Source organism: Mastigoproctus giganteus, chromosome 5, assembly GCF_048544385.1.
Source record: "Mastigoproctus giganteus isolate SK-2022 chromosome 5, ASM4854438v1, whole genome shotgun sequence".
Lineage (NCBI taxonomy): Eukaryota > Metazoa > Arthropoda > Arachnida > Uropygi > Thelyphonidae > Mastigoproctus > Mastigoproctus giganteus.
Genome location: NC_143579.1, coordinates 81,640,583 through 81,667,151, shown reverse-complemented (window position 1 = coordinate 81,667,151; position 26,569 = coordinate 81,640,583). Strand labels below are relative to the sequence as shown.

Below are 26,569 nucleotides of genomic sequence, written 5' to 3'. Positions count from 1 at the left end.
TAACTTGGTTACAGATCTACTTGTATCTATCATAGGCTTCTGTGTCACGTGTTAATTTGTATGTATCCCATGTATTTTTCTTCTCTTCCATATGCCTCATTAGTTCATCTAACATCCATTTAGGCCTAAACCTTGAACAATATTTCTTAGTTGGTATGTAAAGCCTAGTAGCTTCCAAGATAAGTTCTTTGAATGCTTCCCATTTTGAATTTGCTGTTGGTAACATCATCAGTTGATCCCACTGTATAGAATTTAAATACTGTCTCAGTCCACCGTAGTTGCCTTTACGAAAGCAATACCCCTTCCCTTTACCCCTAATGGTAGTTACCTCCTTGAGTAAATCTCACTTCAGAACACTGTGATCACTGCCACCTAGTGGTACATTTATCTGCAGATTCGTAATGCATGAAGAATCAATACTGATAATCAAATCAAGAGTATTACTCCCTCTAGTTGCCTCCCGAACATGCTGATGTAGAAAACAATCATCCAATAAATCCACAAAAGCCTTACTAGTGTGTGAGTGACCAGCCCCCAAATTCCAGTCAATATCTAGGAAATTAAAATCCCCCATAATAAGACTCTCTGATTTACTGGCCCACTCTGTACAGTTTCTTATTATACTCATCAGAGTCATTAGGCCTATAGCACACTCCTCTCAATTTTGATCTCCCAATGCTTATGTCACACCAAACTGACTCGACACTGCACTGTCCAGCGATGTCGACTGGCTTCACTTCCTTGGATTTTATGTGTTTCTTAACTAATAGCATAACCCCTCCTCCCTTCCTATCCTGTCTATCCTTTCTGTAGACATTGTACTCCCCAAATTCCAGTTCTGCATTCCTTATATCTGTGTGACACAACGTCTCTGAAATCCCAACAATATCTACCTTTGATGTTTTGAGCAATACCTCAAATTCATCAAATTTATTTACTAGACTCCTAGCATTGGTGTACACGCAAGTATACATGCACCTGCTCTTCCTCTTAGCCACCCTAACACAACCCATGTGTTTACTTGTACCCCAATGATTCCCAGCAGTCTCTGAAATATCCTGCATCTTATTTTCCAGGCTGCTGCTCATTCCAATAGAAGCAGTGCAAGAATCACTTTCTCCTCTGCCAGTGGCTACTGTTAATCTATTAGTCCTTGTATCCCCCCAATTTGGCAGTTTTCCGACCCTCCTAACACTGCCTCGATAGCATCAGCAAACATTCTTGCACCCTTTCTATTTAAGTGTATCCCATCCCTGTAGAAGTAGTCTCTCCTGTTAACAAGTACAGACCAGGCTGAAAAAAATTCTACCCCTTGAGCCCTGCACAATCTTTCCAGGGCTGAATTGATCGACAGGGCTCTCATCATATACTCCTTCCTATCGTGTCCGGGCAGAATTGCAGTCACTTTCAAATTCAACCCTAATTCACGGCTTTTTTTCATCAGTGACCTGTACTTGTTAAGTAATTCCGCCGGTCTCCTACTCTTAATATCATTAGTGCCAACGTGTACAACTATATCACCTTTTGTGCCCTTAAAAGATGATATCCGTCCTACAACATCATCAACCTTTGCCCCTGGCAGACATACCCTGGTCCTGTTCCACCTATCCTTTTTACAAAGCATGTTTCCCGTTTCCCTGACAATAGAGTCACCAACAACTACTAGTTCCTTTGGGACCAGCGCATCCTGCCTTGGGGGCTGCCGCTGTGTTGCGCGATTACCAAGTGCAAGCTCTGGCATTGGTGTGGGCAGCTGAGAGCTTGATGGGCCCCTCACTTGTAATCCTTCGAGGGCATCCACCCTGTCCTTCAAGCTCTCATATAGGCCCATAACAATGCTGAGTTGATTCCTGATTTCCTTACACTCCTTGCATCGTGCACATACAAAGACATCCCCCATGGCAGTATCATGTCCCATACCTGACTGCTCCGCAAACATCAAGCAAATAGTGCATCTTAATAGGCTGTGATTCAGAGGGCAACTGCCCCCCCTCAGTTCTCCTCTGAGCCACAGCATTCCCATTAGCTTGAGCCTTTTGCTTTGCTGCTCTGGTTTGAGTCATGATTTCGATTTACTTTCAATAAAAATTTCAATTTCAGTACAAAATTAAATCCTAAACTTGTATCCCAACACAGTTATAACGCTATATTTATGTTTCAGTAACGAGTGTTATCTACGAGTGTTATCCACGAAATCTACAAGTGTTATCTATGAAATATTTATGTTTCAGTAACGAGTGTTAACTACGAAATATTTATGTTTCAGTAACGAGTGTTATCTTCGAAATCTACGAAATATTTGTTTCAGTAACGAGTGTTATCTACGAAATATTTGTTTCAGTAACGAGTGTTATCTACGAAATCCCTTTATATAACTTCCGTATCAAGTTATGTATTAATTATTTATTTTTACTAATTATTTATATTACATAACCTAAGTGGTTATATGTATAGTTAAAAGTACAATTTAATTGCCAATGAAGTTCGACAAGATTAATAGATTTTACTGATTAATTTTCGCGTAGCAATGGCGGCTATTTACGATCGGTAAACACGTGGATTTGATACCCTTTCCGATACTAAGTAATACCTACAAAATCTCTATCTAAGTTACTTTAAACTTAAGTACCGTAAATAGGAATATAAAGCTACTCTAGAAAATAAGTTAATATTTCAATTTAAACTAATAAAGCAGAAAATAAATCAGAAAAAACTTCTCTGTTCCAAGAGCAGCAGAAAGGTACGTCCGCACAGGCAACCCTCGTCTAGAAAGGCTCTGGTTCTGCAAATTGCAGTTTCTGGAGACTATGCACCTACAGAATGATCTAATCTCTAGAAATCATAAATGACCCATTTTTCAGAGTTTTTTTCCCTATCCATGCAATTTCATTAACAATGTCTGTTGATTTTGTTATTCCACAGCCTTTTTTTGCTATTTTGCTATCAGGAAACATATATCTAAACAACAATCAGCACATCTGAGAGGAAAATTATGTTGTATGACAAAAGATGCAAATAAACATTCAGCATGCATGACACTACTACCATGAAATGCAATATCTATATTTGCATTCTATGCTTGAACTGTCTTTATCCTTATTTGTTTGCAAATGTCTAATTACATCCACATACAGTACACAAGGCAAACGTGTTACTTTTTTTTGGATTTTACAATACATGGAAAATCCTGAGTATAAGTCTTCTGAAGAGTCTAATTTTACAAATATAATTTCACACCACACTGACTGAACAGCCGCATTACCTTGATCTAACAAAGAGAATACACTTGCCAACTTCAAGCAGTGTTTGACAAGAAGCATCATTCTTCTACATCCCTCCCTATCTTTACTGAAAACAAAATATTCAATGAGATATATAATTGGTCAACTCGTGTATGAGTGACATCATGCCTCAGTATGTACAACTAGAGGTCTGCACAGGCCTGGGCTTGGCCTTTGGGCTGGGTTCAGGCAAATCATAACACAAATAATAATTGAGATCAGGTCGGACCAAATAGCACAGATAACATTCAGGTTTGGGTATAGGTGGGTAATATTTGGGTTAAAATTTTATGAAATGTTATAAGTATTAGCATAAGGGACGACAGAAAAAACATAGAACATAGAGTTATCTAGCGCTGAGAACAATACATGGACTAGGAATATCCGACTGGTACTTGAGGAAGAGGAAGTTCTGTATTATTACAAGCAGACTTCTGTTGAGCCAATTGGTAGGATATTTCATCCTTGTTATTCTCTTATTCAATAGAGGATCCATGTGTCATGCAATATCTTAAGCCACATTCTCATGATGCCTGATCTGGCAACCTCTGACTAATCGTGCAGGCTAGGGTTTCCCAAACTATGTTTGGCTAGGAGCCTGGTTTTTAGCAGTACCACATTTTTGCTGCCCAAAAGTATAAATGCATGTTAAAAAACTAATATTATTAAAAATTAATGTATCAAATTTTAAAAATAAATCAATATAATACATATATATATATATAATTTTTATAAATAAAAATATTTTTAAATAAAATTATTTTATTTAATCTTATAATAATAAATCATTTATATATATATGTGTGTGCACTTAATAATTAATATGATGGATGATGATGTTTAACATTACATACCCAGTTTGCATCAATACCAGCATTCATTAAAATTCTCAGTTGAACTCTCAGCCTTGAAAAGAAACCAATTTTCCACAAAAGTTACATGGAAATAACAGATCTCAGATTCAGAGTGAAGGCAGAAAATATTGATTTTAGAAAACAACATTGTAAAATCACAGGGATTTACTCTTGTACTTAGAGTGGTTTGTTGAAGTTCCTCTACTACAACAGATGTCCAGTGGTCATTACAGAGTAAAAGACTACAGTAAATAAAGACACTGCTAATAATTTATATTGGCCTGACATGAGCCACTTGCAGGGAAGGATATGTCATTTCAGCAAGCCCTGGTGGGCTGACTGCTTAATATGGGTTGGTGAAATTTAAAATTATCAATATTAATAAAAAAAATCTGCTGTGTAACAAAGTAAAAGACACAAACAACTCTTTCGTCATGCCTTGCAGCATTCATAAAAGTTGCACAATAATAAGAGAATAATGGGTTGTTGTTTTATTTTATTTATTTTTTTTTATTTCCTGAGGACCAGCATTTTATTTTCCAAGGCTCAGTACCTGGTCACGGACCACAGTTTGGAAAACACTAGGTTAGGCTTGTCAAGAACGTCATTTCCTGTTCATATAGAAATTCTATTTCAATACTCCGAGCCTGAGGTGGGATTCGAACTCGCGAACTTTGGGTTGCCAGGCAAGCACTTTACCCACCCAGCTAGCCCAGTTGGCATAGCAACAGTAGTCTTCTGATTCAAGTATCTGAGTTAGGAAGAACTGAGCTGGGTAAAAATACCTAAAATTTTGGCCTGTTAAGTCCGCTAAGTCAAACTTAATCAGCATTAGGTGCCTTGATCAAAAGCGCAAATTCATTTAATTTGTTTACAGTACTCTTAGCATTACTGTATAGACAAATTAAGTTTTGTACTTTGCTTTTGACAGCTTTGAAACGTCCCTTATTTTCCCATATGGTTTAGATTTTTGGTTTTAATGTTTAAGGGTAATTAATGTTTGTATATAGGCATTCTCAAAGATGCTGTTGTTGTTATTTGGTTTTTAGGAGCATTAGCAACTAAGGCCATATTGCTCTGGGGATATGCAGTGGTCATTCCCTGACCTTTCCGCATCCTTCATATTTGGTGGTCACGGGCTCGAACCCCCGGTCTAATCAAGAAGCGTGTGCTACGCACTGCTGCTCCTGCCGACGGAGGTGCCCATTCTCAAAGAGAATACAAGTGTAGTTTTTTACCACGGCATTTAACCAAGTCAATCAAATGCAGATTTCCCTTATCTCTTAATGTCTCTGTAATGTCATTAGCAAAAACTCTTGCAGCTCCTGTTTAGGTGAACAGTGTTTTTTATAAAACAAATTCCATCTATCAACTGAGGCTGGCCATAATGAGAAAAATTTCCTTGCCAAAGCCTTGCAGAGACCCTCGTGCCTAGAGCTAATCAACAAGACTTTCAATATGAAATTCCTCCTGTCAAGACCAGGTAGAATGAAAACACAAGAACATTTTTTCCTATCTATACTCAAGTATTTCTCAATACTTGTCCATGCCATTCCATTCTGCCATTATAACAATGGAAGAGTGGAATGGACAACATAAGCAGGTAATGTGGTTGAGAAATCTTATGTCAGAGGAATCTCAGGTCCTGACAAACCCCCCCCCTATATGTTAGAATATTCTTTAATGAGGTGTTAAAAGTAAAATATGCTCAGAACCAAAAAAAAACATCTTACCTGTACAAGATTTCCACCAACATTTGGCTTAAGGGCACTATCCTGAGTCATTTTTGGGTTGTAGTATTCATCATTAGATATATTAAATGGATCCTTTTCTGCAGTCTGAGGTGGAGGCTAGAAATATCATAATTAACATTATCTAACTACTCTTATTTAAATGAGTGTCAGACACTTCATTTTAATATTTAAACAATAAACAAGTGAAATCAAAAATTGTCAAAGGAAACTGAAGTAAAAGCATTCCAAGAAAGTCTAAAATTCAAAATTTCAAGCTGAAAAATTCTTAGTATAATTTAAACATGGTTTACATAGATAGAACAGAACTTGGTCACTTCCATGACATACAATTTTAAAGTGTATCAGAGAAGCAGTTCTTTACATTTAACAAACACATTTCTTCTTCTTCAAAGAAATAAAAAAAAAACTGAAGTAAAGGACTCCAAACAAGAAACAGCTGGATTACATTTTTAGATACATGTATCAAGTGCTATGTAAATGAGAACATAACTTCGTAATGGCTGGTAGTCTGAGATTTACAACAAATTATGTTCCTAGGAAAGGTGCCATAATTCAAATAACATAAGTTTAAAACAATTTCCCCATAGAAACAATGATATGATAGAGGTCCCATTCCTGAAAAAGAGCCAAATATGCAATGTTTTACAGATATGAATATTAAAAATGCACATTAACTTTTTTTTTTTTAAGAACTATTCATCCAAATAAGCAATACCCATTACTATTCAATTCCAGACTTTGAAAATCTGCTGTCAGTAAGTCAGAGAAGATTAATAAAGAAATAAAAATAAATTTATGTTCATACCATGGATGACTGAAGCAAGAAGACTTTAAAACTTTGTTAACTATTTTATTGCAGCTGAGTTAACAGTGCAATAGCTAACAACGGGCCATGCACAAAGACCTTATTACTGTAGCACATCAGATTAGTGAGCTGTGTGGATGCGTTATGGAACAACATCATAGGTCATATTGTACTAGATCCAATAGGATCCAATAATATTGTACTAAATTCAGAAATGTATTATAAAGGTAGCTCTGTCTCTAAAAGTCATTTTGTTATCTATAAGTATCACTATAACACAACCAGATACATAAAATTTCTGTTGTTTACAATGTGTATACATTAATTGCCTTGAATAAGTCAAGTACTGCTGCTACTTGTTAACTGTGATTCAGAATGTCTTTCAAGGTAATCCATTGTTGTCGACTGTTGTTTCTTCTTTGAATTTCATATGCTGAGTATTCTTCTAACATGCTTGGCTGCTTTACCTTAACAGTTGTTTACAGTTACAGCTATAGTGTTCTCCAGATATAAATTGTTGTATGAGTGTTTTATGGCACAAGGGCAGCAGAAACTATACTATGCCTCTCAATATTTCTTATGCAGTACTGTTGCATAAATTTGAAACCATGTGAATGCAGAGTTCAGAGCTAGAAATTGGTATACAAATTGATTTGCTTTAGAAAAATTAAAGAATTCAGTAAGGTTAGAAGCTTCTCCAATTATAAGCTGTGGTATCTAAGATTCCTGCAGAAATGACATAAAGGTTGCATGCCTATCACTTTAAAGATTAGAATTACAGTCTATGAGAACATTCTGAACTGCAAATGAAGATTGACAGTGTGAACACTGGAATGGGTCCTTCCCAACAAGCAAGATGAGTTAGATGTAGCCAATACATGATTTAGCAAGAATACATTTCTCTTTTCTGTTTAGTGTATATTATACTGGAAACAACAATTCTAGACCTAAGGCTTCTTTTATTTATTTGTTTTATTTACTGTTTTCTTCAAGACTTCTATTATTTTATTTATGCTTGGAAATTTGCTCACATCCAAGCAGTTCCTAAAAAAGGGTGATAAATCCCTCCCATTATTCTCAAAACCTATGCTACTCAGCTTACTCTTGTTCTATGTCACATTTTTAAACATTCCGTATTCTTATTCCGCTAGTGTTTTTCCTTCTGCTTGGAAATTTGCTCATATCCAGCCAGTTCCTAAAAACCTACCAAAGCACTCCCTTCCAATTATAGTCCCAATGCACTTACCTCTACTCTTTCCAAAGTAATGCAGAACTCTATTAACTGCTAACTCCAATACTATCTTGAAACCTTCCATCTGATCAATAATTGCCAGTACGGATTCATCAGTGTTGATCCACTAGTGATATACTGGTTGTTACCCATCTGTGGCCAAATTCAATTGAAAAGTTTGGTGAAACTCAAATAGTTACATTTCTAAAACTTTTGATCATTTGACATAAAAGAATTCTAAGCAAGCTTCCATCTTATAAATTGCAACTGGGTATCCAGTTTTCTCTGACTGCTACTGCTTGCTGTGGGTGATAAATGGCTCTCTAACTTCTCCACTAATGCTGGTGTTCCCAAAGATTCGGTTCTTTCTCACACCCTTCTCCTCTTGTATATTAATGATCTTCAATTGACTGAAATCCTATTCATAGTTTTGCCGATGATAGCATATTGCATTCCATCTTCAAGTTTGACAAACTTTTCCCTGCACAAACAGCTTCATCTTCTCTAATATCAACCCCCAATTCCTTAAATTTTGATTGCTGATTAATTCTCCAACAAAGCAAGGTAACTTAGTTGATTTCAATACTTCTGAAACTCAGTCCTTCCTTATATCTTACTCTGCATAAGGTACCATTGCCTTATGCAGAGGGACAATCACCTCCTTTTCCCTGCTAGCAAAATTCCTATATATCATTGATAAAAACTCCATGACCTGCCCTGGCAGCATGTCTGCATTGCTCAGAAAACTTCATATCTGACTGCACAATTACTCCCAGGTCTTTTTCATTTTCTACCACCTTAAGTGTAGGATCACACAATTGGTACGTTTCTCTGGGGTTACTTCTACCCATATGCAGTACTTTGCAATTGTCAAGGTTAAACTTCAGTTGCCACTTCTCAGCCCATCTGCCCAAATTATCTAGATCCTGTTGCAGTAGCAAACTGCCATTACTGTCATTAACAACCCTGCCAACCTTTGTATCATCTGCAAACTTCAACACTAAGCCTGATATACCTTCATCAATATCATTGATAAATATACAAAACAACAGTGACCCAACAGCAAACCCCGTGGGACTCCACTGATAACATTTGTCCATGAAGAGCAGCACCCATTGATTACCAACCTCTGTCTTCTCCCACTTAACCATCCTTTTATCCATTGTAGCAACTTACCCTTAATACCATTCTGCTCCAATCTGTATAATAGTCTTCCATGCGCAACAGAGTCGAAAGCTTTCCTGAAATCCAAATATATGATATCAAAATATTTTTTTGCATCCAGTTCCTTTGTAACCACATCATAATAACCAATCAGATTTGTCAGACAAGACTTTCCCTTAAGAAACCCATGCTGTGTCTGAACTATTGCTGCAGTCTTGTCTAGATGATCCTGCAATGCATCTTTAACAAGTGACTCCATTATTTTACCCGGAACAGAAGTTAAACTAACTGGTCTGTAATTACTCGTGTGACCCTTTGTGAACTGGGGATACATTTGCACATCTCCAGTCAGTGGGGACCTCCCCTGAGTCCAAGGATGTTCTCATAATTATGGTTAAGGGTTTGCTTAGTTGCTTTGCCACCTCCTTTAATATAACTGGATAGATCCCATCCACCCCAGGTGCCTTTCTTATGTTTAACTTCAACAATTTCTCTTCCACATTGCTCTCAGTTGTTACGAAATCATTAAGTATCCTGCTACAATTTGATAACCTTCTGCCATTTTCAAACCTTAATAATTCCTCATGTGTGAGTGTAGGTACAAAATACTCATTCAGTTTGTTTGCTACCCTGAGCAGGATCATCAACAGTCGAACCAACGATGTCAAGTGGACCAATCAGATTCATCCCCTTCCTTTTAGAGTTTATATAAGTAAAGAAATCCTTGCTGTTTTTCTTAGCGTCTTTTGCCAAGGATTTCTCGTAATCTGCCTTTGTCTGCCTAACCTCCTTTGTGACCTGATTACAGACTAGCTTATATCTGCCATAGGCTTCTGTGTCGCCCGATAATTTATATGCATCCCATGCATTTTTATTCTCTGCCACGAGTCTCATTAGTTCATTTGATAGCCATTTAGGCCTAAACCTTGAACAATATTTCTTAATAGGTATCAAACTTTTAGTAGCATCCACGATTAATTTCTTGAATGCTTCCCACTTAGAATTTACTGTTGATAACATCGTCAGTTGATCCCACTGTACAGAATTTAAAAACTGTCTGAGACCACTGTACTCACCTTTACGGAAGCAAAAACCTTTTCCTTTACCCCTGATGGTAATTAAATCTTTAAGTAAATCCCACATCAGTACACTGTGATCACTGCCACCTAGTGGTTCCTTTATCTGCAAATTCTTAATACACGAATGATCACTGCTGATAACCAGATCAAGAGTATTACTCTCTCTGGTTGCCTCTAGAACATGCTGCTGCAGAAAACAATCATCCAATAAATCCACAAAAGTCTGATAGTGTGTGTGTGAGTGACCAAACCACAAGTTCCAGTCAATATCTGGGAAGTTAAAATCCCCCATTATAAGACATTCTGATTTCCTAGCACACTATTTCTCTGTACAATTGTTGATTGTACTCATTCGAGTCATTAGGTATGGCAGGATCAATGGAATGAGTCTGACAAGAAAAGAGTCACATAAGCCCTTCTGCTTGTGGCAGATAAAATGGGAAGGTGCATTGGCTGGCCTGGTTTAGAGTTACAAGCAACTACTAGCATGACAAGACTTGGATTACAGGAACAGTTGTTCCAGTTGGGTACTGAATCCTCCAGAGTGTGTAGATATGGAGAGTTAGAAAACAGAGATCAGATTATGACAAGTTGTGGGATGTATAACAATGAAAGGGAGCAGTTGGTTTAGGAGATGAGAATTGTTGAGTGGCAACCATGTGGCTTTTCAAATAACTTAACAAGTATAGATTTTTAAGGACTAAAAAGGACTCTTTTTTGTTAAAAAGATATTAATTAAAAGAATGAGATTGGGCTTATGATTTGTAAATGTGTATATACGTAAATAGTTCTATTTTATTATATTGAGGATTTATTTGTTGATTTTATGTATACATGTTTTTAAACAGTAATTAATTCTTAGAAAAGAGAAGTGTAAGATGGAATTGCTGTAAACCGAAAGCAATGGCACACTTTCTTTATCCAAGCAACTCAAGGGTCTAAAGTCAAAATTGTATATATGTAAACAGGTATAAGTGCTGTCATTGTAAATATGTATAATTTTATAAATTGAAATGTGAGAAGCTGTTGTTAGATAGTAGAGGCACACCACCCCATTGGTACGGGGCCGCGATGTGTAAACCTTGTTTGAGGATCATGAGGCTAAGTGCCAAGTAATGATGTATGATTTTAAATTAAGTGTAAATTAAGTATTGTGATTTTAACAACACCTTAATGTGGATAAGGCACTGATTTATGTAACGTAAAGGTACAGAGGTGTTGAATACATGTAATGTAAAACCCGCATTTATCCATTTGAAAGGATCACTGTAAAGAATGACGGCACTGAAGTCTCCCAATGAAGTGGAAACCCCCCAAAATCATGAAGAGTGTAGTTATGAGTTGGCAGAAGTCACATACAAGTTAGCATTATCCCAATTGTTACGCACAGAGCAACAACTTTTAAGGAGGTTTGTAGAGAAACACACTTACATGTGTATGGTTAAGTGACTTCTTGTAAACAAATTCTTATAAAATTGAATTAGTTAATGGGATCATATATCATTCATCAGTACTACAATGAAATTATTCAGTGTCATCGAATTATATCTAGCGTAATATTTTAGTGTAATCATTTTAATTGTATTGAAATTGAATAATGCCTGAGATCAGAGCAGCAAAGCAAAGACCTCAAGGTAGTGGGAGTGCTGTGGCTCAGGGGAGAACTTTTTTTTTTTTTAGGAGCATTAGCAACTAAGGCCATATTGCTCCGGGAATATGCGGTGGTCATTTCCTGACCTTTTCGCGTCCTCCGTATTTGGTGGTGATGGGCTCGAACCCCGGTCTAATCAAGAAGCGTGTGCTATGCACTGCTGCTCCTTTCCACCTGGCTACGGAGGCGCCTAGGGAGGTTCTGCCCTCAAAATTACAGCCTTTTGTAATGTAATGCTTGTTTGATGTTTGTGGTGCTATCAAGAATGGAATGATATTGCCAAGGAGAATGTCTTTGTGTGTGCTCAATTTAAGGATTGTGAAGAAGTTAGATGCCAACTCAGCGTTGTTATGGTCCATTATAAGAGCTTGGAAAACAGTGTAGATGTTCTCGAAGGACTAAAATCGGGGGACCCATCAAGCTCTCAGCTGCACACATCAATGCCACAGCTTGCACTTATTCATTAGACAACACAGTGGAAATCCTCGGGGCAGAATACACTGGTCTCAGAGGAACTAGTTGTTGTCGGTGACTCTATTATCAGAGAAAAGGGGGATATATTGTGCGAAGAGGATGGGTAGAAAAGGACCAGGGTATGTCTGCCAGTGGCAAAAGTTGATGACGTTGTAGAGCAGATATCTTTTAAGGGAACAAAAGGTGATATTGTTGTACACATTAACGCTAATGGCATTAGGAGTAGGAGAATGACGGAATTACTTAAAAGCCAGGAAAACAAGGGGATTGCTGGAAGTCATTGCGAAACAAGTAACTACATGGGCTGTGTTAGGGTAGCTAAGAATAGGAACACGTGCATGTATAATTGGGTGTACACCAATGCTAGGAGTTTGGTAAATAAATTTCATGAATTTGAGGTGTTAGTCAAAACATCAAAGGCAGATACTGTTGGGTATCACAGAAATATAAGGAATGCAGAACTGGAATTTTGGGAGTACAATGTGTACAGGAAGGATAGACAGAATAGGAAGGGAGGAGGGGTTATGCTATTAGTTAAGAAAAACAAAATCCAAGAAAGTATAGCCAGTCGACATGGCTGGACAAGTGCAGTGAAGAGTCAGTCTGGTGTGATATAAGCACCACGAAAGCAAAATTGAGAGTAGGAGTGTGTTATAGGCCTAATGACACTGATGTGTATAATAAACAACTGTACAGTGAAATAGAGTAGGCCAGTAAATCACAGTGTCTTATAATAGGGGATTTTAATTTCCCAGATATTGGATAGAATTTGTAGGTTGGTCACTCACACACAAGCAAGCAAGGCTTTTATTTTTTTTTTAGATGATTGTTTTCTACAGCAGCATGTTTTGGAGGCAACCAGAGGGAATAATACTCTTCATCTGATTAACAGCAGAGATTCTTCATGCATTAATAAAATGCAGATAAAGGAACCACTAGCTAGTGATCACAGTGTGCTGAAGTGGGATTTACTCAAAGAGGTAACTGCCATCAGGGGTAAAGGGAAGGGTTTTTGTTTTCGTAAAGGTGACTAAGTTGGTCTGAGACAGTATTTAAATTCTATACGGTGGGACAAACTGATGATGTTACCAACAGCAAATTCAAAATGGGAAGCATTCAAAGAATTAATCTTGGAAGCTACTAGGCTTTTTATACCAACTAAGACATTGTCCAAGGTTTAGGCCCAAATGGATGGCAGATGAACTAATGAGACATGTGGCAGAGAAGAAAAATGTATGCAATACATATAAATTAACAGTCAACAAGGAGGCCTATGATACATATAAGCTGGTCTGTAACCAAGTCACAAAGCAGGTTAGGCAGTCAAAGGCAGATTACAAGAAATCTTTGGCAAAGGATGCAAAGAAAAACAGCAAAGAGTTCTTTACTTATGTAAACTCTAGAAGGATGGTCCACTTGATATCAATGGTTCAACTGTTGATGATCCTGCTGAGGTAGCTAACAAACTAAATGAGTATTTTGCATCTACATTTACATATGAGGAGATATTCAGGGAAGGCAATACCATAGGTGAATTAAACTCTGGCAGCGAGCTAGATGATTTTTAATAACTGAGAGAAAAGTGGAGGAGAATTTGTTGAAGATAACATAAGAAAGGCACCTGTGGTGGATGGGATCTATCCAGTTATATTAAAGGAGGCAGCAAAGGAAGCAAGCAAACCATTAGCCATAATTATGAGAGCTTCCTTGGACTCAGGGGAGGTACCAATAGACTGATTTATGCAAATGTGACCAAAATTCACAACACAAGTAATTACAAACCTGTTAGTTTGTAACAGGTTTTTAATTACTTGTTACAAACTTGTTACAAGGCTTGAACTACTGTTCCAGGGAAATTAATGAAGGCACTGATTAAAGATGCACTGCAGGATCATCTAGACAAGACTGCAGTTATAGCTCGGACACACCATGGGTTTGTTAAGGGGAAGAGGTCTTGTCTGACCAATTTGATTGGATACTATGATGTGGTCACAAAGGAACTGGATGCAAAGAATAAATTTGATATCATATATTTGGATCTTAGAAAAGCTTTTGATACTGTTGCACATGGAAAACTACTGCACAAATTGGAGCAGTGTGGCATTGTAGGCAAATTGCTGCTATGGATAAAGGGATGGTTGAGTGGGAGAAGACAGAGAGTGGTAATCAATGGAAACTGCACTTCGTGGACTAATGTTATTAGTGGAGTCCCTCAGGGAACAGTGTTGGTCCATTGTTGTTTTCTGTATTCATTAATGATACTGATGATGGTATACCAGGCTTAATGTCCAAGTTTGCAGACGATATGAAGGCTGGAAGTGTTGTTAATGACATTAATGACAGTATGCTGCTGCAATAGGATTTAGAAAAGTTGAGGAGATGGGCTAAGATTTGGCAACTGAAGTTTAACATTGATAAATATGAAAAGTACTGCATATGGGAAGCAGTAACCCCAGAGTAATGTATCAACTGTGTGGTACTACACTGACAGTGTAGTACCACATAGGTAAAGAGTGAAAAGGACCTGGGAATAATTGTGCAGGCAGATATAAAGTTTTCTGAGCAGTGCAGGTGATCTGCAAGAGTAGCTCATAATGTCTTGTCAATGATATACAGGGATTTTTCTAGTAGGGATAAGGTGATTAGCCCCTTGTATAACTCAATGGTCAAGCCACACCTTGAGTTATATACATAGTCTTGAGACCTCAATTTAACAAGGATGTAGAGTTGCTGAAAGTAAGTACAGAGAAGGGCTACAAGATTAGTGAATGGAATAAAGGGTTACTCTTAGGAAGAAAGGCTTAAGTTTTGCAAATTACAGTGTCTGTAGACTAGGCACCTGTGAGGTGGTCTGACTGAGGTGTATAAAGCCTTGAATGGTTTGAGCATGCTTGATGCTGATGGGATTCTTACTCTTGCTCAGAATAATCCCCTGAGAGGGCATAAATTTAAATTGAGGAAAGACAATTGTAGGATATATGTGTGGAAGTTTGCCTTTAGCCAGAGGGTGGTTGATTGCTGGAAAAAACTTCCATCTGTTGTTGTAGATGCTGATAGATTAAATAGATTCAAGGCAGAACTAGACAAACATTAGGATTGAGTGGATTTGTGAAATGAGGTTTTTTTTTTTTTTTTTTTTTTTGACTGATGCTATATGAGCTTGCTTTCTTGCATCATGTGCCTTTTCTAATGCTAAATTACAGGTCTATGTTGAAAAAAAGCCACAGTTAGGGTTGAATTTGAAAGGGTCTGCAATTCTGCCTAGACCCAATAGGAGGGAGAACATGATGAGAGACTTGTCAATCAATTTGGCACTGGAGAGATTGTGAAACTCATGGAATTTTTCTCAGCCTGGTCTGTGCTTGTTAACAGAAGAGACTGCTTCTATAAGAATGGGATACACTTAAATTGAAAAGTGTACAAAAAAAATTTACTCATGCTATCAAGACAGTGTTAGACGGGTCGGAAAACTGCTAGTTTGGGGGGGGGTACATGGACAAATAGGTTAACAATAACCAGTGGCAACGGTGAAAGTGATTCTTAAACTGTTTCTATTGGAATGAGCAGGAGCCTGGAAAACAAGTTGCTGGGGATTTCAGAGACTACTGGAAGTCATCGCGGGACAAGTAAATACAAGGGCTGTGTTAGGGTAGCTAAGAATAAGAACAGGTGCATGTATACTTGTGTGTACACCACTGCTAGAGGTTTAGTAAATAAATTTGATGAATTTGAGGTGCTGGTGAAAATATTAAAGGCAGATATTGTTGGGATATCAGAGACATGGTGTGACACAGATATAGGGAATGCAGAATTCCTTATATCTATGTGACAGGATAGGAAGGGAGGAGGGGTTATGTTGTTAGTAAAGAAACACAAAATCTAGGGAAGAGCATCGAGTTGACATGGGTGGAAAGTGCAATGCTGAGTCAGTTTGGTGTGACATAAGCAGTGGGAAAGCGAAATTTAGAGTACGAGTGCATTTTAGTCCTAATGAATCTGATGAGTATAATGAGCAATTGTGCAGAGAAATAGAGTGGGCCAGTAAATCAGATTGTCTAATAATGGGGGATTTTAACTTCCCAGATATTGACTGATATTTGTGGGTTAGTCACTTGCACACCAGCAAGACTTTTGTGGATTTACTGGATGATTGTTTTCTACAGCAACATGTTAGAGAGGCAACCAGAGAAAGTAATCATCTTGATCTGCTTATAAGCAGTGATCATTCATGCATTAAGAATTTGCAGATAAAGGAATAACTAGGTGGTAATGATCACTTAAAGAGGTAACTAACAATAGGGGTAAAGGGAAGTGTTTTTGCTTTCATGGAGGTGACTACAGCTGTTTCAGACAGTTTTTAAATTCTGTACAGTGTGACCAACTAATGATGTTATCAACAGTAAATTCTAAATGGAATACATTCAAGGAAGTAATCTTGGAAGCTACTAGGCTTTTTGTCCCAACTAAGAAACATTGTTAAAGGTTAATGGAGGTATGCAATATAGAAACATTGTTCAAATTAATGAGGCCTAAATGGATGTCAGATGAACTAATGGGACTTGTAACAGAGAAAAAAAATGCATGGGATGCACATAAATCATAAGCTGACACAGAAGCCTATGGTAGATATAAAGTGGTCTGTAATCAAGTCACCAAGGAGGGTAGGCAGTCCAAGACAGATTATGAAAAATATTTGGCAAAGGATGCAAAGACTGTTTTACTTATGTAAACTCTAGAAGGAAGGGGATGAATCAGATTGGTCCACTTGATATCGATGGACTCAAGACCAGAGCAGCAAAGCAAAAGGCTCAAGCTAATGGAAGTGCTGTGGCTCAGAGCAGAACTGAGGGGGGCAGTTGTCCTCTGACTCACAGCCTTATAAAATACACTGTTTGCTTGATGTTTGCAGAGCAATCGGGTACAGGACATGATACTGCCAAGGGGGATGTCTTTGTGTGTGCGCGATGCAAGGAGTGTATCGATATCAGGCAACAACTCGGCGTTCTTATGGGCCTATATGAGAGCTTGAAGGACAGGGTGGATGCCCTCGAAGAAACTAAATTGAGGGGCCCATCAAGCTCTCAGCTGCCCACATCAACGCCAGAGCTTGCACTTGGGCATCGCGTGACACAGAGACAACCCCCAAGGCAGAATGCGCTGGTCCCGAAGGAACTAGTAGTTGTTGGTGACTCTATTGTCAAGGAAACGGGGAACATGCTTTGTAAAAAAGATAGGTGGAACAGGACCAGGGTATGTCTGCCAGGGGCAAAGGTTGATGACGTTGTAGAGCGAATATCATCTTTTAAGGGCACACAAGGGATATAGTTGTACACGTTGGCACTAATAATATTAAGAGTAGGAGACTGGCAGAATAACTTAACAAGTACAGGTCACTGTTGAACAAAAGCCGAGAATTAGGGTTGAATTTGAAAGTGTCTGCAATTCTGCCCAGACACGATAGGAGGGAGTATATGATGAGAGCCTTGTCGATCAATTCGGCCCTAGAAAGATTGTGCAAGGCTCAAGGGGTAGAATTTTTTTCAGCCTGGACTGTACTTGTTAACAGGAGAGATTGCTTCTACAGGGATGGGATACACTTAAATAGAAAGGGTGCAAGAATATTTGCTGATGCTATCGAGGCAGTGTTAGGTGGGTCGGACAACTGCTAGCTTGGGGGGGAGACAAAGACCAATAGATTGACAGTAGCCACTGGCAGAGGTGAAAGAGATTCTTGCACTGCTTCTATTAGAATGAGCAGAAGCCTGAAAAAACAAGATGCATGGTATTTCAGAGACTGCTGGGAGCCACTGCGGTACAAGTAAACACGTGGGTTGTGTTAGGGTAGCTAAGAATAGAAACAGGTGCAGGTATACTTGCGTGTACACCAATGCTAGGAGTTTAGTAAATAAATTTGATGAATTTGAGGTATTGCTCAAAACATCGAAGGCAGATATTGTTGGGATATCAGAGACGTGGTGTCACACAGATATAAGGGATGCGGAACTGCAATTTGGGGAGTACAACGTCTACAGAAAGGATAGACAGGATAGGAAGGGGGGAGGTGTTATGCTATTAGTTAAGAAACACATAAAAACCAAGGAAGTGAAGCCAGTCGACATCGCTGGACAGTGCAGTGTGGAGTCAGTTTGGTGTGACATAAACATTGGGAGATCAAAATTGAGAGTAGGAGTGTGCTATAGGCCTAATGACTCTGATGAGTATAATAAGGAACTGTACAGGGAAATAGAGTGGGCCAGTAAATCAGAGTGTCTTATAATGGGAGATTTTAATTTCCCAGATATTGACTGGATTTTGGGGGCTGGTTACTCACACACTAGCAGGGCTTTTGTGGATTTATTGGATGATTGTTTTCTACATCAGCATGTTCGGGAGGCAACTAGAGGGAGTAATACTCTTGATTTGATTATCAGCAGTGATTCTTCATGCATTAAGAATCTGCAGATAAATGAACCACTAGGTGGCAGTGATCACAGTGTGCTGAAGTGGGATTTACTCAAAGAGGTAACTACCATTAGGGGTAAAGGGAAGGGTTATTGCTTCCGTAAAGGCGACTATGATGGACTGAGACAGTATTTAAATTCTATACAGTGGGACCAACTGATGATGTTACCAACAGCAAATTCAAAATGGGAAGCATTCTAAGAACTTATCTTGGAAGCTACTAGGCTTTACATACCAACTAAGAAATATTGTTCAAGGTTTAGGCCAAAATGGATGTCAGATGAACTAATGAGGCATATGGCAGAAAAGAAAAATGCATGGGATACATACAAATTAACACATGACACAGAAGCCTATGATAGATACAAGTTGATATGCAACCAAGTTACAAAGGAGGTTAGGCAGATTACGAGAAATCCTTGGCAAGGGATGCAAAGAGTTCTTTACTTATGTAAACTCTAGAAGGAAGGGGATGAATCAGATTGGTCCACTTGATATTGATGGGTCAAGTGTTGATGATCCTGCTCAGGTAGCTAACAAACTAAATGAATATTTTGCATCGACATTCACACATGAGGAGTTATTCAGCGAGGGGAATGCCAGAGGTGTATTCAACTCTAGCAGTAAGCTACAGAATCTTGAAATAACTGGGAGTAAAGTGGAGGAGAAACTGTTGAAGATAAACACAAGAAATGCACCCGGGGTGGATGGGATCTATCCAGTTATATTAAAGGAGGCAGCAAAGGAAGTAAGCAAACCCTTAGCCATAATTATGAGAGCTTCCTTGGACTCAGGGGAGGTACCCATAGACTGGAAATGTGCAAATGTGACCCCAATTCACAAAGGAGGATCAAAGGCTGACACAAGTAATTATAGACCTGTGAGCTTAACTTCTGTTCCAGGAAAATTAATGGAGGCACTGGTTAAAGAAGCACTGCAGGATCATTTAGACAAGACTTCAGTTATAGCTCAGACACAGCATGGTTTTGTTAAGGGGAAGTCTTGCCTGACCAACTTGATTGGATACTATGATGCAGTCACAAAAGAACTGGATGCAGGGAATAACTTTGATATTATATACTTGGATCTTAGAAAGGCTTTTGATACTGTTGCACATGGAAGACTGCTACTCAAATTAGAGCAGTGTGACATTGGAGGCAAATTGCTGCTATGGATAAAGGGGTGGTTGAGGGGGAGAAGACAGAGAGTGGTAATCAATGGACACTGCTCATCGTGGACTGATGTTATTAGTGGAGTCCCTCAGGGCTCGGTGTTGGGTCCATTATTGTTTTCTGTATTTATAAATGATATTGATGATGGTATATCGGGCTTAATGTCCAAGTTTGCAGACGATACAAAGGTTGGCAGGGTTGTCAAGGACACTACTGACACTATGCTGCTGCAACAGGATCTGGAAAGGTTGAACAGATGGGCTGAGAGGTGGCAAATGAAGTTTAACATTGACAAATGTAAAGTACTACACATGGGAAACAGCAACCCCAGAGCAACGTATCAACTCTGTGGTACTACACTGACAGTGGTAGAGAATGAAAGGGACTTGGGGGTGATTGTGCAGGCAGATATGAAGTTCTCTGAGCAGTGCAGACGGGCTGCAAGAGTAGCTCATGGAGTATTGTCAATGATATACAGGAATTTTTCCAGCAAGGATAAGGAGGTGATTATTCCATTGTATAAGGCAATGGTCAGGCCACACCTAGAGTACTGTATACAGGTCTGGAGGCCTCATTTCAAGAAGGATGTAGAGCTGCTGGAACGAGTACAGAGAAGGGCAACAAGTGTCTGGAGACTAGGCACCAGCGAGGTGATCTGATAGAGGTGTATAAAGCCTTGAATGGTTTAAGCATGCTCAATGCTGATGGGATTCTTCCTCTAGCTCAGAAAAATCACCTGAGAGGGCATAAATTCAAATTGAGGAAAGACAGATGTAGGATAGACGTGCGGAAATTTGCCTTTAGCCAGCGTGTGGTTGGTTGGTGGAACAGACTTCCATCCCTTGTGGTGGAGGTTGATAGCCTAAATAAGTTTAAGGCTCAGCTGGACAGGTATTTTGAACGAACAGAGGGGTGAAGTGGAACTGGTTTTTTTTTTTTTTTTGGCCTGTGCTGCATAAGCTTGCTTTCTTGCATCAAATGCCTCTACTAATGCTAATGCTAATTGTTTGCTAATATTTTATTACATACAGCATACTGTGTCAGGATGGTTCAACTGTTCAGGACCCAGCTCAGGTAGCTGACAAACTGAATGAGTATTTTGCATCTACATTCACACGTGAAGAGTTATTCAGGGAGGGGAATATCAAATGTTTATCAAACTCTGACAGGAAGCTAAATGATTTTGTAATAACCGAGAGCAAAGTGGAGGAAATAGAGTGGGCCAGTAAATCAGATTGTCTAATAATGGGGGATTTTAACTTCCCAGATATTGACTGAAATTTGTGATCTTGCTTTAATAAGGGGGAGGAGAAATTTTTAAAGTTAAACACAAGAAAGGCACTTACCTTCAGTGGATAGGATCTATCCAGTTATATTAAAGGAAGCAGCAAAGGAAGTAAGAAAATCCTTAGCCATAATTATGAGAGGGTCCTCGGGGAGGGTCCTCAGGGAAGGTCCCCATGGACTGGAGATAAGCAAATGTGACCCCAATTCACAAAGGGGGATCAAAGGATGACACGAATACTTAATTACAGACTTGTTAGATTAACTTCTGTTCCTGGGAAAATAACAGTGGCATTGATTAAAGAAGAACTACAGGATTAGCTAGACAAGACTGCAGTTATAGTAAAGACACAGAATGGGTTTCTTAAGGGGAAGTCTTGTCTGACCAATCTGATTGGATACTACAATGGGGTCACAAACGAATTGGATGCAAAAAATAATTTTTATATCATATACAGTAGAACTTCTCTATTACGAACTTCTATTTAACGAATTTCTCTATATTACGAATTTTTTCGCAAAACATTGCACCTTGAAACGAAATTACAAGTAAAATTAACCCCATATAGTGAAGTGTTAGTCTCTCTATAACAAATTTTTAAAAAAATTAGTAAAAGCATTTTTGAAGATTTTCAAGCATTTACTGCTAAACAGCTGCTCAAATATACTGTCTCCTTCCTTCCAAAATTGTGCATTAGCATCTAGAATTAAATAATCATCCTTTTAGTGAACACTTGTGGCCATTGACCCCCGTAGGAGGGTCTTTGTTTCATTTTTGTTACAGTTATTAAAACCAAATGGGTTTTCTTAAAAGGGTTCGTAAACTTTACAATAAATAGGGTAGATTTGTAAATTGATGTTGGCTCAGGGGAAAACGAAATTTGCTGCAGTAAACCTTTAGCATGCTGCGGCAGCAATACATAGAATGCTACCATAGTCGGTTTTTAGTAATGCCTACTGAGTGACATTCGCTTCTCACCTCAACTGTACCACGTGACCTTCCTGTCAATCATTATATGATATGTCCATTCTCAACTAACTGGACTCCCAGTAGATGGTTTCATGAATTTTTTTATTTTAATTTCGTTCATCATCAAACATAGGCTATATGCTCTTGTATTTTTTTTTTTTTTTTCTGAAAAGTAAAAAAGAAAAGTAAAGTACCAGCATACAATATAAAAGTTTAGAAATCTTATAATGCCGCATTGGTGGACTAATAATAGAATAGCAATTGCTTAAAAAACGGTACTCACCTTGAATAAATCTGCAGTGGTATATTGAGAAGAGGTGGTTAGTATTTAGGTTGAATTGTTAGCTAAGAAACTAAGGGGGGGGGGGGAAATGAAGAAAAACGGAATTTAAAATAAGCGCAAGGAGGTAGAAGTGTACACATCCGATCCTTGGTTGTCATTGAAGAGGGAAGAAGTATTTTGAAAGCTTGAATAAAATAATACGATGAGGCCAATAGTCATTATGAAGGACTTTCATTAAATAATAACGTCTTCAGTTGGCAATTGAATGGGCAGAGAACACGTGTTGTTTTAAAGGTTTAAGTTTATACTCTCGTGATGCACTTTTTGACACGTAGGAAATTTAACCGTGAAAGGCTCCAAGCTGGTGAAAGGTTGAAGGGGAGTTTGGCGTTAATAATTTTAAGATTAGAATGATGTCGACACCATTCAATCACGAGTGCTTCATATTGAAGAATTCTATAATTAGATTTGAGTTTAATAATGGAAATAGCAGAGTCGATGAGAGGGGTATGATTGTGAGTTTGGGCATGAATTGTGAGTTCTGTACTGGCCTGACTTGTTCTAAAACTGTTGAAATGGTAATATGCGCGGGTGTTGGAAGATTTGGAAGAACCGAATTTGGTGATAGTACTGCCAATGTTACAGGTGTCACAGTTTGGCTGACATTTTATGAGGTATATTATATTATTAAGATCGCTGGTGGAATAAGTGTGTGTATCTTTATAGGAATTAAAAAAAGATCCTAGTCTATTGTAAGCGGAAAAGACGAGAGAAATGTCTGTGTTATTAAAAATACGGCGGAATTGTCCTGCAAGTTCACTATGGTAGGGGAGGACTATACGAGTGTTGGTTTTGTTATTGTGTCTGGTTGGATTAATAATTTTATTTTTGGCAGTGGAAATTGTATTTAGGATGAGTTGAGGGGGGGTAACCTCTGGCTAGAAATTTTTCAGTAAGGTATTTGAAGTTCATTATGTAGGTCATCTTGTGAGGAGATAAAATTTTAAGGAGTTGTGAATTTGGTTGTGTAAGACGGCTTTTTTAGTGCTGAGGGGGTGGTGTGAAGAGAAATGTAAGTACTTGCCAGTGTGCATGCTTTTTCTGAAGATCTTTGTGCATAGTTTTGTACCTGTTATATAGAGGGTGAGATTGAGAAAATTGATCTGGTTGTTCATTCCGAATTCAAGGGTGAGTTTTAGCCTGTCATGTACCGAATTAAATTTTGAAATGAGATTGTTAATGATGGGTCTATTGCCTATAATTAGGATGTCATCAGCATAGCGTAAGTATAATTTTATTTCAGAGGGAAAGGGTTGTAAAATTTGTTTCTCGTTAGTGGCTAGGTAAATTTCGGACAGGGGGACAGAAATGCCTAGGCCCATTGGTAACCCAAATGTTTGTTGGAAAATTTTATTGTTAAATCTAAAATACCTGGCATCTAATAAAAGTGTGGTGAGTTCAAGAATATGGTCGACAGAAAGGGAAGTGCGTTTGGCTAAAGTATCATCTGCAGTTAAGAATTCCCGTAAAGCTTGCAGAGTAAAAGGGATATGTACATTAGTGTAAAGGGATATGACGTCAAAGGATGCTAATATGTCTCCATCAGATATTACAGTATTGTCTATTTTTTGGAAAGCTTGATTGGTGTTATTAATTTTGAATGTAGAGAATCTGGTGAGAGGTGATATAATTTTGACAAGAAAGGTGGATAAATCGGCAAAGGCTGATCTGCTGAAAGAAATAATAGGTCTTAATGGGTAGTCGGGTTTATGTAACTTGGTAATCCCGAACATGTGGGGAAGGATGTTATTGCGAATTCCTATTTGTTGTAATGTAAAAAGATTAATTTCCTTGTTTTGTCTGAGTTTCCTTAGGATTGTGTCCAGTTTGTTTTTGAGTTTTGTGATATTGTAGTTACTGTCATTTATATATGTGTCATGATTGGCTAAAATTGATTCCATTTTTTCTGTGTAGGTGTATTTGTCCACAATGACGACTGTATCTCCTTTGTCAGCCTTTTGAATGATGACGTTAGAAGTCTTACTGAGTTTGTGTATGTCCAAAAGTTGCTGTTTTTTTATATTAGAGTGGGATGTAAGTTTGGAGTTTAAGATGCTATTAGTTTGGTGTATAAGGTGCCATTTATCAGGATGTTGATCGAGTTTGGATTGAAGTTCTACTATACAGTCTTTAATTGGGTAACGTTGATCTTTAATGGCAAAGTTAAAACCGTATTCTAGGCCAGAGAGTTCGGAGGGTGTATAGGATTTGGAAGAAAGGTTGACGGTAGATATTTTTGGGGCGGTTCTTGATGTGAGGGTGTTCCATTTTTTGAAGTGTCTCTGTTCTATGCTTTGGGTGGTGGCATTGATATGTGTATTATTGTAATTAATAAATTCTGTCCGTGCGTGGGGTGACATATCTTTTTTAAGGTGGAATCTTAATTGGTGTATGCTGTTTAGAAGATTATATTTTTTGTTGAATCTCTTCTTAAGTTCTTCTCGTATGATCATAATGGATGTGCGTTGTATAATGTGCAGATATTTTTTACAATTATTCTTAGGAAAAAAGGCAGGCGAATTTGGGAATAACGTTATTTTTACGACATTTTTGAAGGAAGGTGATGTGTAATTTATTACAGAAATATTTAATGAGTATTTTGGAGAGTTGTATTTTTCTATCAGACATGTCTAAACCCATCAGGGAGAGAATAAAAATAGAAATTAAGGAAAGGGAAATGAAAATTTACGAAGACAAAAGAACGGTGCAGATGAGACGTTAAAGATATACAGCATACATTAATCTCATAAATTTTCTTTCGTGTATATATGAATGAAAGCAGAATAAAAGAAATTCACAAAGTCGTATATTTCTTCAAAGTGATTGATAGGAAAGTTCACGCGATACTGTTGAATTGGCAAGCAAATGTCATTGAGTAGGCTGTATTAACAATTCACCATAAGGCCAACGCAGCAAAGTTTGCAGTGTATGTATCGGCAAGAGCTGCAGTTGAGTAATTTTTTCGATTGCGGAAACAATGTCGAAGAGAAAGTGTTTAAAGTATTAATGATAAAGCAAAGATTTGATATTGACCAGGGTTTTAAGAAAAAAGATGTTGTGCAGAAATATGGCATACCTGCAAGCAGTTTATCTACGATTTTAAAAAATCGAGAATCAATTTTAAATGCAATTGAATGAGGAGCAGACAAGAAGCAAATTAAGTTGTGTATATACGAAGATGTTGATAAAGCTGTTCTAAAATGGGTGCAAATGATATGTGAAAAGAATATACCAATATCGGGCCTAATAATTAAGCAACAAGCTCTGAAATTTGCATAGTCCCTTGGACATACAGAATTTAATGTGAGCACTGGTGGCTAGATAAATTTAAGAAGCACCACAGAATTGTGGAAAAGGTTATTTGTGGAGAAAGTGTTAATGTAAGCAAAGCAACAGTTGGAGGAACAATACCTTGAAGAAGATTTTGGAAGAATATGAGTGTAAGGATGTTTTCAATGCTGAAGAAATGGGTTTATTCTTTAAATGTTTAACAAATAGAACACTTGCTTTTAAGGATGATAAATGTTTTGGTGCAAAACAAAGCAAAGAAAGAAAGAATCACTGTGCTAGTTGGAACAAATATGACAGGAAGTGAAAAATTAAGACTTTTAGTCATCGGAATATCAAAAAAAGATGTTTTAGAGGCACAAAATCTTTGGAAGTTGACTACACCTTTAATAAAAAAGCATGGATGATAAGTGATATTTTTGAAGAATGGATATTAAAACTAGACAAGCATATAACAAAAGAAAAAAGGAAAATCGTTTTGGTAACTGACAACTGTCCGGCACATCCTGCCAAACTTAAAAGTGCAAAGTTGTTGTTTTTACCACCAAACGTAACATCAAAACTCCAGCCAATGGACCAAGACATTATTAAAAATTTTAAATTTCATTATCGAAAGAGAATAATAATGAAGATTGTCAATGCGTTATCAGAAAATAGAAACTTAGAGGTTACAATTAACCTTAGAGATTGCATCTCTGAACTGGCAAAAGTTTGGATAAACGATGTCACTGAATACACTATTCAAATTTGTTTTTCA

At 37.8% G+C, this 26,569-nt stretch overlaps 1 protein-coding gene across 1 annotated transcript in view; it reads right to left on the bottom strand.

Annotated features, from left to right (window-relative positions):
* The window catches only part of Taf1 (TATA-box binding protein associated factor 1), an 818,869-nt gene that overhangs the window by 550,462 nt on the left and 241,838 nt on the right, over nt 1-26,569 (bottom strand). The window contains exon 13 of the mRNA XM_090374096.1: nt 5,869-5,985. Within this exon, the coding sequence (XP_090230222.1) occupies nt 5,869-5,985 (117 nt within the window). The remainder of the gene's footprint in view (nt 1-5,868; nt 5,986-26,569) is intronic.